This window comes from Diplotaxodon limnothrissa, linkage group LG6, assembly GCF_057381915.1.
Source record: "Diplotaxodon limnothrissa isolate DT_005_m linkage group LG6, D_limnothrissa_male_GT1.1, whole genome shotgun sequence".
Classification (NCBI taxonomy): Eukaryota; Metazoa; Chordata; class Actinopteri; order Cichliformes; family Cichlidae; genus Diplotaxodon; species Diplotaxodon limnothrissa.
In genome coordinates, this window is record NC_140601.1 from 20,296,961 (window position 1) to 20,313,756 (window position 16,796).

General features: G+C 39.5%; 1 protein-coding gene across 1 annotated transcript in view; it reads right to left on the bottom strand.

Moving 5' to 3' along the window:
* gstcd (glutathione S-transferase, C-terminal domain containing) overlaps positions 1–16,796 on the bottom strand; it is a 52,448-nt gene that overhangs the window by 12,700 nt on the left and 22,952 nt on the right. Inside the window, exons 6-8 of the mRNA XM_085355857.1 lie at positions 4,488–4,603; positions 4,104–4,148; positions 2,783–2,911 (exon numbers count right to left, since the gene is read on the bottom strand). Of these exons, the coding sequence (XP_085211983.1) occupies positions 2,783–2,911; positions 4,104–4,148; positions 4,488–4,603 (290 nt within the window). The remainder of the gene's footprint in view (positions 1–2,782; positions 2,912–4,103; positions 4,149–4,487; positions 4,604–16,796) is intronic.

A 16,796-nucleotide genomic window follows, 5' to 3' on the forward strand; every position in this document is an offset into this window, starting at 1 on the left:
GAGTGAGGATGCTGGAACAAAAGCTACTTCTAATTACAGGAGGTACGTATATTTTTCTATTTGTCTCGGTGGAAGTTAATGTGAGGCTACAAGAACAGCTGGTTTTTCTGACAGCTGTGACCACAGAGCTTTAACACAGAAGAGTAAGACAGATCACTGATCTAGCTCAGGCTGCTCAGAGAGCCTAAATAAGGCAAGAAGAAGAAAAGTTTTAACTTGTGTGCTTTTGTTCCGCTTGTTTGAAAAATTCAGACATCCAGTGCACGTCCACAGCTAAGTACCTATTTGCGCTAAATTGATAATTATCGCATCGAGAAGTCAAGAGCTCTGCAGATGGAGGTGGGTGTTAAACAGGACTGACAAGGGTTTTGGTGGAGAGTCCTCCTCAGTAATGATTTTTTTTGTTTGTTTTAACCCCATTTAGCATAAAGTTTGACAGCCAGTTAAATATTTAGTTTTACTTAAAACATTTACTGTGTTTAATCTTTAGGCTTAAACACAAGTTGGAGAAATGCAGTGTCCATTAGGAATTCAAAAGGAGATATTGCCAGTCAAGATTCTTGTACAAGAAACATAAATTAAATTGAATTGGCAGAAAACACTTTCCAATGATTATACTTTCCCTTCCAAACATGATTCCTTCTGTGAAACTCAGAGTATAAAGCAAATGAAAAGCATTGTTGGATACAGAAAATGAGAACAAAGAAAGAAAAGCAAGAAATTACCAGTCCTCACTGAAGAGATCTCTAAACTCAAAGTCCTAAATTTCCTGGATGAAACTACCTTTTGGCTTCCTGATAATCAGGGAGCACCGACGTACCCTGTTCTGATTAAAAGCTCCACTTCAGGAAATGAACAGTTATTTTGGTTGCTCTAACAAAAATAACTTCAAGTTGACATTTTCAAGCTCAGTGAAGAGATGAATGACACATTTCTCAATGTGATGCGATAAAAATACAGCGATCAGACACCTTAAAGCGAAGATGTGATTGTGGCAAAGTGGAAAATCGCACTTTGTTTATGCAGCGTTAATCCTTATGTTTCAATTTCAGTCCATCAGTAGAGAACTAATACACTCTCTTCCACAGAAAAGGTCAGGTCGTACCCCTGTCAATGTACAGTACTGTGCAAAAGTCTTGAGCTACCCCTCATTTCTCTATATTTAGATAGGAAAGTGGGAAGTGAGTGCAGCACATGTAAACATACATGGAAATACAGTAAAATAAGACAAAAAAGAGCGTGCACAATTCAATAAAAAGAACGTCAGTATTTGGTATTACCATTTTAATTCTTCAACACAGTCTGAACTGTCTTAGTAGGCAGGTTTCTTCTAATTTCTTTAAATAATCTCTAATTGGGAGTAGTTCTCCAGGCTGAAGGACATTCAAAGCTCTTCTATGGATGCTGGCTCCCTTTTGTTCCATACCTCAGCCTTTCCTCCCTGTTTCCCTTCCTTGAGACCATTTCTGATGAGCCTTTAGTCAATAGTAAATGGATGAACCTACAGGCCAGATGCATCTTTAAGGTCTTGTATCAGGTCAATGCTGCATTTTTTTCACCTCATTTTTTAAGGACATCGCTTTTAGATACTGTTCATCTGCTGCAGAGAGTTGTTTTTTTGGCCTTCCAGAAAAAAATACATTTAGCTGAAAATGATCAGATACAAAGAGTGGACTAAAAATGAGTGAACAGCAGCCAGTGTCACCAAAAAAAGTTTGAAAGACCTTCAAAAATCCTGGGGAGTTATTGCTCAAGACCACTTTTAAAAAATTACAAAAACGTCAGGCTCAGTGGAAGGAAAACATATTAACGTGAGGACTGGCTCAAGACTTTTGCACAGCACTGTACGTATGCACATTTTGTCAAAAAGCCAGATAACAACAATTGTTTTGATGCTACAGTTCTGTCAGTTATTGCATAATTAAAATGTTTGAATTTTTAATTCAGTCAAAGACAGAATATCACATTTCCTTTGCAGGATAGTGCAACAAGAGAAGCAGTGGGACAATTATCTGTGCACTGATTATTTATATTTCTATAAGAGAAAAGTTTCTATCCCAAATGTTATTACTGATTAAATTTTCCACATTTTTAAGATTCTCTTAGAAAGCTAAGCTGTGAGAAAAACAATTAGCTTTAAGAGGTATTTTGAAAAACCCCATTATGATTCATGATACTGTGATTGCAATATTACAGTAATTACAATTTACAATACAATAAAACTGCAGAACAGATAATATAATAATTGCTCTTAATGGGTTTAATTTCATGGCTCTGGTGTAATTTAGTGACTTTTACCATGACAAATAGATTTGACATCACATGCGCTTGCTGCATTTTTGGTTTCTGTTTTTCACACACTGGGAATCTGAAGTGTTAACCACACTGTCTACAGCAGCGGTCCCCAACCCCCGGGCCTCGGCCCGGTACCGGTCCGTGAGTCGTTTGGTACCGGGCCGCAAGAGTTGAGGCTCAGGTGTGAAATGTATGGTTTTCAGGGTTTTTATTGGTTTTCAGCGTTATTTTGTTATCGTTTTTATCGTTAACTCGGTTTTCCTGGGTCTTTTCACGTGTGTTATGAATAAATCTTCTTTTTTTCGGCACCGGTACTGGTTTTATTTTGTTGTATTTATCCGCGACACCTTAAAGGCCGGTCCGTGAAAATAATGTCGGGCATTAAAGGTTGGGGACCGCTGGTCTACAGTACTGTACTCTTTAGATCATCATGCAAATAAATGAAACAAATTGTGCAAAAACGATTTTTGTAACTTGCTATGCTCACCCCGATGTGAAAAGGTCCAGTGAAGTAATCCAGATTGGCCTGAATGAAGCCGATATTTTTCAGACCGAGCTCAGCACTGCGACTCTGAGCCCTGACCAAGGACTCTTCTTTGTTCTCTATGAGGATGACCTTAAGCAATGACAGAAAAATCCCCACTGTGAGTAGCTGCTTCTTTTTAAAAAAAACCTGAAACAAGCACAAATGCATTTAAACTTATCCGTCTACATATCCTTAACAATATTAAAACACATCACAAATATTAAAAATTCTTAAACAAACCATATGCTTTGTGAAAAACTAAAGCATTTCATGGAGATGCATTTAATTATTAGGAATAATAACACATAATAACAGAGAGGGATGGGAATGGAGAAGCGGGAGGGGGTTCTTGTAAAGTACCCGCTTTTGCTTCTTTCAGTAGTTCAATTCCTCGGAATTGCTATTCTGCTTGTCTTAGAGGCTGGATCAGAGTCTCGCAGATGTTTAGCTAGCCTTTTCATTAAGGCAGGGAAGTGGTCCACTCAGGACCGGGTCTTTCCCTGCTGCATGTGCTAGTTGACTTCTTCTGGAGCTTCTGGAAAGCTTTGCACTCGTCAGGCCCATATGGGCTCCAAAGGCTCAGTAGCCCCCAGTGCACACAGCCAGCCCAGCGGTTTCCCAGCTGGGCAGCTGCCTGAGGGGTTAGCTGGTTGATCTTGTGTCTTTTGACGTGTCTTCCTCCCCTCCCCCCAAACCGGTCATGGTGGATGGCTGCTCCTCCCTGAGCCTGGTCCTGCTGGAGTTTTTTCTTCACACTGTCATAAAGTGCTTGCTCATAAGGCGTTGTCTGATTGTTCGGGTTTTCTCTACTACTGTAGGATCTTTACCTTACAATATAAAGTGCCTTGAGGCAACTGTTGTTATTATTTGGCACTATATCATTAAAATGTAACTAAAATTGAGATTAATATTAACAGGAGAGTAAAATGACTGAGGCGAAATTAAATGAATGTCATCAAGCAGCGACTCGAGTGTGTCCTGTATTTCGATAGGATCATTTGCTGCATGTGATAAAATTAGCACCATCAAAACTGCACGTTGTTGTTGTTTTAATTATAATCCTAACGAGATCCTAATGAGAATCGATAACAGAGAATCGATAAGGAGTCAAATTGATAAGTGATATTTATAATGGAATCGGAATCGATTCCCATCCCTAACATTTTTAAAAATGCCTGCCAAAAGTCACCACATACCACTCACGAACTCTACTTAACACGCAGCTAACACACAGACACACACACACACACACACACACACACAACATCTTCATACATGTTACCTGGCAGTCTGGAAGTGTGTGAGCAAGAACAATCCCTACGTGGCCCTGAGAAAGAGCACAAAGAATAAAAATATGAAAACGCATGAAAAGAAAACAGCACACATCAAAGAGGGCATCGACAGAGTTATGATTAGTGTCTCCCTTTCCAGCCCTGACCCGTGCTGCGCCACTGCTCCGAGCCTGCATTTTCATTAGCACAATTACCAGTCTGCTTGTGCGCACCGGCCAGCAACAAAAGGCGTTTAAAAAGGGAAGAAAAACGCGAGGGAGTGAGGGCTGGTTCCTTTCAGCTGGTCCCTAATGGAGCATCTATCAAATGCAGCCGTGGTCAGGTATAGTGATAAATATGCATGCTGAGCCGGACTGATGGATGAATACTCGTACCGTTCCGCTGCAGAAATCCACGATGGTGTATCCTGGCCTGGCGAGCTCTGTAACCATGGCAACCAAGTTATTCAGCTGTTGCATCTTCCTGACTGCACGGATATTTGACATTTTCCCTGCAAAAAAACCCAAAAACCAAAACACTCATTTCATTTGAGCATAAAGTGGGAAAAAATAGACTTTAACATCAAATTCATCCAAAAAACCCCAAAAAACAATTAAAGGATTTTTTTTGTTTTTACACTCCCGGAGACGACAGCTATCAAACATGAATTACATTTTGTGAGGATTAGAAAAGCCTTCTTTATAGCTTAGTTGATCTGAGTCAACATTAGCCGTTTACAATAAGCACAAGACTTTCGAATAAAGCACATTTTTCATTATTGTAATGCCGTCTTTCTTTCTGCTGTCAGGGAACAAACGGGCTTTTCCCGCAACTGCTCAAATTATGATTTACAGCCAGCTATTTCAGGTAATGGTTATAGCACACAGATGAAAAGGCCTCCACTCTCTCATCAGCATGTTTCTGGCCAACAGGGACCGCGAACAATCTTTCAACATCATAAAAAGCGGACCTTCCAGCCAAATTCAAATGTCCCCTCGTTGGTGGCAGAGTTTTCTGCTGCTGTGCGAGCAGTGTGTACCTCATTAACTCAAAGCGCACTGCAGCCTCCTGCATCTTCCGTTTTCCAGCACGTCACGTCGGCAGTGAGCCGTTGACACGCTGTGAGGACACCATCTCTGGTCCATAAATCTAGAGTGATGAGTGTTTCATTTACCCCTGAGTCACACCCTCATAATCAGACGACTGGTATAGCAAAATCAAAATACTCCTATACTCATATCTAGCTCACGTTGCTTCATATACAATAACAGGAGAGGAGAAAAAATTCATTCTGCCACAAATGGGAAATTTCACAAAGGAGCCATTCAGCCTCTCGCACTGGCTGTTACTGAGCTGATCACAGTTATAGGGAGAGCACAAACCATAAGTGAATACAGAGAAACATCGGCAGGATACTGAGAAGACTGCTCTTCGTTTGGATGGGTAATTTACACAGCTACAGATATTTCTATATATGCACAGCTCAACTCCAAAAAGGCCTTAAAATAGAAGGTTTCTGAAGGCTGTGAACAGAACTAGATTTTAATTTTAAATTAACATGCAAAGCATGATAAGATTTGACGGTGCAGGAATGGATGTCTGGGGCGTCACTAGGTATGCCAGGGATGCAAAAATGCAGTGCAGATTAGCTGTGTGTAATGTTTGATGTGAAAGACGCAGGACACGGGAGCTTTAAAACATCACCATCGCAGCTCTTATTACGCTGCCTTGACGATGTTAAACAGTGGTTATCATTAAATTTTTTTGGCAATTTCAATCATATCGACAGCACGTTGGGTACCCTCTCCTCGTATTGTAAAACACATGTAAAAAACCTCGGAGTTTACATTGATGGTTCTTTTAAATTGAATAAGCAGGTGAGTGCAGTAGTTCAGTCCTGTTTTTTTCAGCTAAGACAGCTAGCCAGGATAAAGCCATACCTTCCGGCTGACGTCTTCGAGCGTATCATCCACCTTTTTCTTACTTGCAGATTGGACTACTGCAATTCATTGTATTATGGCCTAGATCATGCCACCATCCATCGCCTTCAGATGGTTCAAAATGCTGCTGCTCGCCTGCTAACCGGTACCAAACGGAGAGAGCATATAACCCCAATTTTAGCCTCTTTACACTGGCTCCCTGTCCCCTACAGGATCCAATTTAAACTCTTACTTTTTGTTTTTAAGTCACTCAACGCCCGAGCCCCCCCCTACTTGTCAGAGCTCCTTTCTGCCTATGCTCCAGGAAAACCCACGAGATCTAGTTCAAAACTATTGTTGTCCATTCCACGGACTAACCTCAAATCTCGTGGTGATAGATCCTTCTCTGTGGCAGGTCCCAGACTTTGGAATAGTCTCCCCTTTAATATTAGATCTGCTCAAACTCTTGAGCAATTTAAATCTTTACTAAAGACACACTTTTACGCTCTGGCTTTTAACACATTATGACCCAAGCATTTTGGATTTATCTGAATTAGTTAGTATTGTTTCAATTCTTCTATTTTATTGTTTCTATTGTTATTATTGTATTACACTGTAGTTTTTAATTTTATTGTTATTGTTAAGCACTTTGTGCAGCATCGGCTGTTGGAAATGTGCTATATAAATAAATCTGACCTTGACCTTGACCTTATCTTTACTGATAAAGCTGATAAGACAAGCTTGGCCCATTTTGACAGACCTTTCCATTAATCCGACAGCCCGTGTGCTTCAAGTCTGAAGACGCACTTCACTTAGCACTTCACTTTCCCACAAAAGTCTTGATGGAAATCTCACCAGGTCAGACCGAGTACTGGTTTCAACATGATACGAGTGTGACTGCATACAGTCACGTTAACTCTCAGGCTCTCACCAGTTTACGACTGCGCATGCCTCTTGTGCATGTTTGTGAGGTGCTCAGCTCATTAGAGAATCCCCTTAACAGCAATAACATGAACACATTGGCATTTTATCTTATCGACTCTGTTTCTAATTTGCGATAAGATTAAGGCATTAACCTATGATGCCTCTCTCGCTACCTCTCTGAGCCTGTGAGGGACGTGCAAGGTGGCGTTTAGCACAGACACAGACAGACTTTTACCATGACCATGGCACGCCAAAGGTTTGGTTACAAAAAAAAAAAACAACAACAACAACAACAACAACAACATTTCAATATATTGGACAATTTCTTTTCAGACACACAAAATATGCTATATGTAGTTAAATGCTTGTTTACAGTATGCCTGACTCTGCTTGCACTGGTTGTTACTTTCCAAACATGTGTTTCCAGCAGGGATGCTGCAGAGTGGTGGCCAAACTATAAACTATGCAACAAAAACACCCATAACACATCGAGTCAAGGAGTTTATTGAACTCCTCTATGTATACCAAAGTATTCTAGAGTCAAATGTGAGGACTGGCAGTCCTGAAATGCATCAATAATCCCACTCACAGCAGCAAATGGCTGAAAAAGAAAACAGTCAATGTCAAAAGTCAAAGTTTAGACCCCAATCTGACTGAAATGCTGTGGTGGGACCTTAAGAGAGCTGCACATAAACAAATGCCCACAAATCTCAATGTGCTGAAGCAACACTTTTAGACTCTCACACTCTGTGAGTCTGATAAAGTCTAAAAACCATTACTTCAAGTTATTGCTGCTAAAGATGGTTCTACAAGCCACTAAATCAAGGGGTGTACTTAATTTTTTACACACTGCTTCTGCTTTTTTTTGCTTTGGTTTGTGTTTTATAAATAATCACAATGCATCTCGGGGTGTATTTACCACATTTTAAGGTTTTTTTTTTTATTATATCCTTATATGTAACCCTGTAGAATAGATGTGGCGTGAATAAGGCACGGCGGGACCACAGAGCAACGTTCAGAGCCATCTTTATTTAATTCACGTCACACCACAACACCCCAAACCCATGAGTCCCCGTGTTTTTAACTAGGCGGGCGTGATTAAGGATGCCGTGCAGGTGCGTCCGCCCTCCCTGCACGGCACCACAAACCACGCCCCACCACAATAGAATAAACAGTGTATTTTTCATTTGACCTTTCTTCTACATATACATTTATTAATACATAATTCTAATTTAATCAAACATCTGATGTTTAATGACAACAAAAGGTTTCAGATTCTGATTTAAAGCTCTACCTCTGCTCTGTAACAACCATCTTATATTGAATACAGAGGCTTATTTATCAAACAGGAGGGTTGAGGTTGGGCCCTCTGCTTGAATGAATAGTTTCACAAGTACATCACGACATGATGCCAGGGTTGCTAGCTAAGGAATAATAACATAAAGGGTAGTGAATACAACCACTGTGCCCGAATAAAGCTTGGTCAAATAAAATATAGCAATTGTGACACAGAAGCCTCAAAGGTCTTATCCAAACCCTAACTTACAAAAGAAAACCAATCACAAACCATGTAATTCACACAAAGCTCACTCTGAGAAGGACCCATCTACAGAGATTTTTTTTCTTCTCCACTTTTCCCCCCCTCATGCATCCCAACTAGATGTTCTATCCCTCAGTCACTTTACTTATAAAGTGAAACCAGCTGGAGCAATCACAAGTATGACAGAAACTGCCTGCCACTACCACCTAGCTCAGCCCAAATGATCCACTTGCAAGCAGAGCTGTTTGACAGGTACACATTAACTCAACTCTCCTCTATCATTACTAACCCAACATTTCAGCCATTAGTTAGGCACTGTCCTTTACAGCATTATGCCAAGTAATTAGAAAACCATGCATAAATTATCTTTTATGGGTAGAAGACTGACAGCAAGGACTGAATCTATTCACCTGAAACAGGAAATTAGAGTTTAAAAAAAAGAAGCTGAACGCTGAAACATGGCTTGTTGTAGACAAACAATTGTCACATTTACAGATATTCATTAAGAATGTCATGTTTTCTTAAAACAAGAAGAAAAACACATCATAACTGATTGGGCATAACTTTACGGCCTGATATTGTGTTGGTCTCCCTTTTGCTGCCAAAACAGTCCTGACCCATTGAGGCATGGACTCCACTAGACCGCTGAAGGCGTGCTGTAGTATCTGGCACTAAGATTTCAGACACAGCTTCCTTAAGTTCCCATGGATCAGACTTTTTTTGCCCAGCGCATCTCACAGATGCTCAATTGGACTGAGATCTGGGGAAACTGGGGAACAAGTCAACACCTCGAACTTGTCAAACCATTCCTGAAACAAGAGGCCACAGCCTTCAAGGAATACTGGTCCCATGAAAGGGTGTACATAGCCCGCAACAATGCTCAGGTAGGTCCGTGTTAAAGTATCATCCACATGGATGGTAGGACCTAAGGTTTCCCAGCAGAACATTGCAAGCATCAAAACTGCCTCAGCTGGTTTGCCTTCTTCCTATAGTTCATTATGGTGCGGTCTTCCCTTGGTAAGCAATGCACACACACCCGGCCATCAACGTGAAATAAAAGAAAACATGATTCATTTGACTAGGCCACCTCCTTCCATTGCTCTGTGGTTCAGTTCTGATGCTCGCCTACTCATTGTTGGTGCAACAAAGTGTGATGCGTTGTGTATTCTGACACTTTTCTATCAGAACCAACATGAACCTTTTTGGCAGTTTGAGCTACGGCAGCTCGTCTTCACCACACAGGCCAGCGTTTGCTTCACTAACAGATGTCAAGGTGAAGTCATAAACAGTGTCATAATGCCTGATTGATGTCTAAAATCAGTATAATCGGGCAAAACATAAATGCAAGTTTAATTGATGGATTTATAATCACTCTGCTATCCATAGCTTACACACTGTATATATGCTTAAATACAATGTAAGACCAAAACAATAATTTTGGATTTTCTGCTTTACCTGTCTACATGGGAGAAAATATTTATTCATTGGTTATACTACACAACCACAATCCCAGTCTCCGGTTGAGAAACGTAATTACTTCTTTGTTCCGGATTATGTTTCCTTGACCTCTCAGTATATTCTGCTGACATGTTCCTTTGGTTGGAATCTGATGGGGTTCAGGTGTTTTCTTCTCAAAGAGTTTTGTGTTTAACCTCCTTCCGCAGGCGAATGCGAGCCGAAAGCAAGCACACTGATGTTGGCGGAGGTTATGAACAGGTGCACGGACGCCATCCCACCCAGATAACTCCAGGCACAAAGCCAGAGATGACAAACCTAGTAAGAGGCTTGGTATCACAGAAACAAGTTTTCTGTTTTCGTAGGAGGCTGACTCTGCTTTGACGTCTCCCAAAGCTCAGAGAGGAGAAAACATGCTGTGGCAGCATCACTGGAGGGAGACACAGGATCCATTAATATGTGTGTCCTCTGCTGCTAAAAGGTGCCTAGCACTTCTGCTGCTGGCACTGAGCCCCGATCTACTGCCTTTTTCCCCTGATGCTGCAGAACTGCCTTCCTTATCAGGGAGGTCCATCACACAGATTAGAATGTAAACACATTTCTGTGGCACACGGGACCTCTGTATTCTGCAGGATCCAACTACCATCTCTAAGAGGACATGCTGGTTTAAAAAGCAAATATAAGAAGGGGCTGGTTTGAGATTTAAAGTTGAGATTATTTAATGTTTGACTTCAATATTTTACATTTTTGGATTCCATGTTTGTTTGGAGAAATTGCTAACTATTTACTGCCAGAGTGGCAAAAATGTAGGAGAATGTTCTCTTTGGAAAACAAAAAAAATTCTCCAACTCTTTTTTATTTCCCAGAGTCTGATTTGCATTTGAATTTAGGACAGCGCATTTGTGTGCCCGGAAATACCCATGCATGCCATCAACTGTTAAAAGTACCACCTTTTACATAGAGATCCTGCTCCATTTAATCCCTAACACCATTGGGATAGAAAGTTTCCATATGTTCACGTAACGTGCACATGCCAGAGTAACTCAGCCTCAGACGTGTACCAAAACCTACAGGAGCTATCTGCTGGATGACGCTATTGGTTCTGCTGCTATAGAGGAAATGAATTTCCAAGAGTGGAGCATGTCTGCAACAATGTTCCCTGACAGAGTAATCCATTTACAACCACGAAATATGAAGTCACAGGATGTCATGTGAAAAGATGGCGAGCCAGAAAAGCGACAACTTCCAGAGAAACTCATTATGCGAATCACATATGGACAGCTTTCCATGGCATGCAAGCATATGGCTAAAAAGAACTATAAAGAATAGAATACAGTATTTTGTATGTCTTTAATATTGTGGCAGTGAATGTACATTTAGATATTGTTGCAATAAATATAAATATTTACCTAAGCATACTAAATTATGTAAATATAAATCTCTGTGTGGGTTCAGTGTTTTCCATTTTTAAATAGTCTTTATCTGACAGAGGTGCTGCAAAGTGCATGGGCAATTTTAGAGTCATTATCTCCATTAGGCTTATGTACAATAATGCTTTGACAATATGATTTGGGGCAGCTGTATGTAATAATAGGATGAGATTATTTTTTAAATATATAGGAACAAATGTTATAATATTGACTGTAAATGGTGTTTAATGGTCTGAGACGAGTAATTTATGTGTCAGTACATATAAAGTAAATAAAACACTGGTTTATTCTTTGACATGGTAACTATGGAAGGAAACTTAAATACTGCATTCAGTTAAAATATATGTTGTATATTTTTCATACCATACAGTCTACTGGAAGGAAACAAACACAGAAAAGTACAGACAAACAAAGGAGAGACTTTATGATGGTCACCAGGGTGAAAAGAGAAATGCACATATTGATTTTGAAATAAGAAAGGCTGAAGTTTGAAGAGGGAACTGTTGCATTCAACTGAATACATGTTTGCATAACTATAAATCGAATTATGAAGTCATATCCAAGTACCGATATAGTTATATATCTGTTGATATAAGCACAGGGAGACCCAATGTGCTCAAGTGTTTCAGAAAATGAAATGGCAACAGTGTGGATCATCTTCACAACCACTTCGGCAGTTCTTCTGAACGTGCTGTGAACGCCTGGATCCGGCTTAAGTAGCCATGAATACGGCAGAGTGTCAATTGATAAGTTTGATTGCGGAAGTTTTGCAAAGAAACAATAGCAATGTTTTCTTGCCTTGGCAGCTGCTCACAACAGTGTGTGTGTGTGTGTGTGTGTGTGTGTGTGTGTGTGTGTGTGTGTGTGTGTGTGTGTGTGTGTGTGTGTGTGTGTGTGTCATAAAAACAAGTTAACAGATCTTGTGGGAGTTGGAAGTGCCAAAACCGAAGATCCTTAAAAAAAAAAAAAAAAAAACTAATATGAAGCCGTAACCTGTAAACACCAAGTCCTGCAGCTCAGCCTGTCATAACTGCTGAATAAAATATTCAATTCTTTCACTGTCTAGGCCAAAAATGCTCTATAAATAATAATAACAATAAAAAGGTCTGTGCGCCTCATACCAGTGAAAGACTGGCTGATGTAACCACAGCTCCTGTTTCATTGCTGGGTGACAGAAAACAAGCTATATTGCAGGCACGACATGGGACTAGAAGAGTGTGACTTGCACACATAGACCCAAATAAAGAGTGCTTCTGACCACTTAATAAATGAACTGCCTGGAGCTCAGTCACTAAAGTAAAAATGGATTAGAAAGACTTTGACAAATGCCTGCCAGGATATGAAAGGCATAAAAGCACACGGGGTAAGAAAAACATGTCCTGCATGTACTTTTTTCAAAACCACATCATTGATGACTTTATGATCATAGTAATTAAAATTCAATGTCTACTTTAAATGGCCATTCCACTGCAACTAATGAAAATACGCCAAATATTTTGTTCATGTAAGGCATTTGTCACTTAGCTAATTAAAACTCTAATTTCACAAAGCTAATTACACATTTGCTATTTGCCTGTCAGCAAACACCCTCCCTCTAAAAGGGAAATATTTCATCATGTTGTAATGTCTTAACAACGCCGAAGCACCAAGCAGGTCCCCCTTAAAGCACAAACTAAGTCTTTGTTAACTTGTTCTTTTTTCGTGCAGTTTGCTGACACGTGCACTTGTAGCTGCCGTTCATTGCGATCTATAATTATGACATCAGAAGGAGACTGGTGAGGAAGGTGGAAAACCTTTGCACAAATACGGGTTCTCTCTCCAGTGTTAGATTTGCATCCCTAATATTAATTTCTGTGGAGTTAAAGGGACATTCAACATATTTTTATTCTGTCAGGAACCCAATGTTTCTGTATATGGCAGGTAGAATTGTTAGCTTGTCAACTTCTTTTCCCTAATTCAAAAGCTGAACATATTGTTGGCATTTATAAGTTTACGCACTGGTGCATTTGGCCATATGTTCATCATTATGGAAATCTGCTAGCTAATGAATGAGGAAATGAGCTCTGGCATGTCTTTGCAGCGTGTTGAATGTTGGTTATTAATGACAGGCAAAAAATCCAAATTCAGCCAACAGTGTAATTATCACGCCATATATTCACACGTATCCTTTAGAAGGGCAAGGAGACTGGAGCCTATAATGGGAAGTTAAAGGTGGAGGTGGACAGGTTTGCCAGTCATTGTGTAAATAATATGGGGGAAATCCTGAAAGCTTTAACAACACATGCCAAGAGGTTTGAAGCTATGAGGAGAAACGCTGAGCAGTAAAGATATAAAATCTTACTGACGATCACTGAAAGCTTCAATTGTTGTCAAGCTGTCAAAGAAAAAAATATCCTGGCGTCACTCAAAGATTTTTCAGCACATCTGTGTAAGACTGTAGTGACAAGAAAAACAAAAGGTAATGAAAATAAACACGAGGAAAAAACTTCTCATTGTGCATCCTTAAGCAGTGCTGGAATGTCTATCAAAACATGACCTAGCTGTACGCGTAGCTGTAGGCGAGAGGTTGGGAAAATTATGGAACTCCTTTTGTCCCTCCAACAGGTCGTGACACATTCCCAATCTGTGTGCAATGCCTTGCTTCAATATGAGCGTTCAACCAGACATAACAAACGTGTTTCCTGAAATACACCAGTTATCATCTGAAATTATGTTGGAACCATTTATTAATAAATTACAACTGAAAAATTAGTAATTGGCAAAAATGTATAAATTCCAATCTATTGTTTTCCTTTTTCCTTAGCAATAAAAAAAATCACTGTCTCTGTAGACACAATTTAGATCTAATGTCGGATTTGGCCATAATGCACAGCACTACATGTGGCACAAATCAAACACAGCACCAGAGCACAAACACTTCATACCACCAGTCATGTGTCTAGACTTTGCTTTGCTACAGTTACTTCCACATCATAACTTTTTTAATTACACATATTGTTCTTTTTATGCCATAACTGGGATGAAAACTGACCTAAGTCTGCTTTATAAATGAGCTGCCTGTAAAATTAAGTGGGCTGCATATGGGGTTAGGTGATCTGTTCTCCTCCCATGAGTAACCCGCACCACTGCAGCCGGTATCATCCATTTGTTATAGTGGTGCTATCCACCCTCCATAACCAATGCTGTGTGTTAAATAATGTTAGAACATTTTCCTGGTGTTTGAGTTTTTGTATCCTCACAGTTTTACTAACTTGCTCAATCAGCTTTTGTATATATAAAATAGCTTATCTTCACCATGTTCAGCCCACACACAACGCGATCTCTTGCTGACAATCACCCATGCCAAATTAAACAAAAATGAGTGGAGATAAACTAGTATCTCTACCAATTATTATTCCAATTTAAAATCAAAGCTTCAGATAAAAAAAAAAATAGCCTTCTTCTGATTTCTTTAACTTCTAAAAAGGGAAAGGTGCATCAGGGACGCAGAACTGAAACTACAGTGAGGCAGATTAAATTGACAGAATTACATTTATCCAATAGTAAAATATTGATTTCATAAAACAGGAAAACACGAAAAGTTTGCCTTTATTGGCAAACTGTCGGCAATGACTCGGACCATCTCTGACACCACTCCAGCTGCAATAAGAAACTAAACTATCCTGTAGTGATTTGTAGGTAATTTCAGCCTTCTGACATTGCTCGTTGGGCTTGACATCACTTCCATTCACATCAAAGAAAGTGTGTTTTGAATATTGATATTTTGAAAGTATACATAGTGCTTATTCTCAAAGATTTCTGGATGGTTAAAGAGAGACAAAAGCAACACCACGACAAGCTTAGCTACTGTATCATTTCAACACTTATGGAGATAGCATTGAATATCTTAGCCATCATTATAACAATGTGACATTTTAATAATGGCACGTCAAAGAAGACAGATCAATAACTCTCCTTTCGGCTCCCATTGATTGCATAGTCTAAATGTTGGCTTGCAGTCGGTCTCCTGGGCACCGTTCGCTGCCCTGTTTAAAGTGGATGTGGCAGGGGAAAAACTCCTACATTCTTTTGCTTTAAAACTCGGATCGTTCGTAATCGATCCATCCTGTAATAGCCACAAGCACATTGTTGCAGAAGATTCAATGACCACAGAGCTGTAATCTGGACCAGCACATTCACAGCTCAGAGAAACAAATAACCTGAGGCCATCCAAAGGCTGACACGCTGGTAAACTATCTTCACAAGGAACACACCGTTTGTGTACTTGAAATGTGTTTTTTATATATATTTTTACCACAGCAAATCAATCTGTCCCATTTCATGAGGTACTGGAACCTAAAGAAGGTCACATGTTATGAGTTTTTCAAGGAAAGAAAGCACTACAATAAACTTCTGTAGATTAAAGAATTTTGAGAGCTGTGTAAATGAGAATAGAACAATGTAATTAAGGGAAGATGATTCAAATGCTTTTATTTAATTGAAAACTTTAGTAAACAGAATGGTTAAAAAACGATTTTGGGAATTTTGACTTTGAAAGTAGGAAAAATAGCTTATTATCAGTAACAGCATCTAACACTATACATCATTACAATATTGAAAACAACATAGAAACACATTTAAATGAAATGTAATAAAATGATTGTGTTCTTCAAAACTGCACTTTCAAGACGTGAGGAAAATAGATTAAATAAAAAACACTTTTTTAACATTTCTTCAGGCTACAAAGAGCTACAAGTATGTTAAGCAGTGGCGTCGTTAGGCCTATTTTAGGGGTGCTGAAGCCTCCCTAAAATATTCTTAAGCCCCCCTAAATAATTTGGTGGGGTTTTTTTTTTTTTTTTTTTAACTTATTCGATTTTTTTTTTTACAGAACTTGCAGACAAATTCAATATAAAGATGCAGGAATATGAGTTTAAAGAAATAATAATATAAACCTGTCGCTATTCACACAAATATGATCATAACTCGGTTGGTCCCTTTCGCTTTACATTGTTAAGGTAGCGTCAGTGCTTCGTTATCCAATCCCTTCCAGTTGTTCACAGGGGACATCCACATGACTGAAAATCCAGTCCTCGTTTTCACTGCTACTTTACACTCCGCTCGTATACACCTGCAGAAACACTAGCGTGCATGTGGCAAACGGCAAGAAATCATGGATATACGCAAGTTTTCAAGAAAGTAAGTTTTCATCACTGGCTGGTAGTAACAATTAGTTAGCTCCAGCTAACAGCAGAGAGTCCCATGTAAATAATGAACCAGGTGCTCCCCATTTTGTAAATAAAAACCTGGCTAGCGCACTAAGTTAAATTGTTAGCATAATGTTAATTTCTGTCACTCGTTTTAGCTCTGAAAAATCCAGCTGAGCTCATTCAGGTATGGTTATCATCAGTGGAAATAATAATAATCACTCCATCCCCATTAACCTGTAGGAGTCAG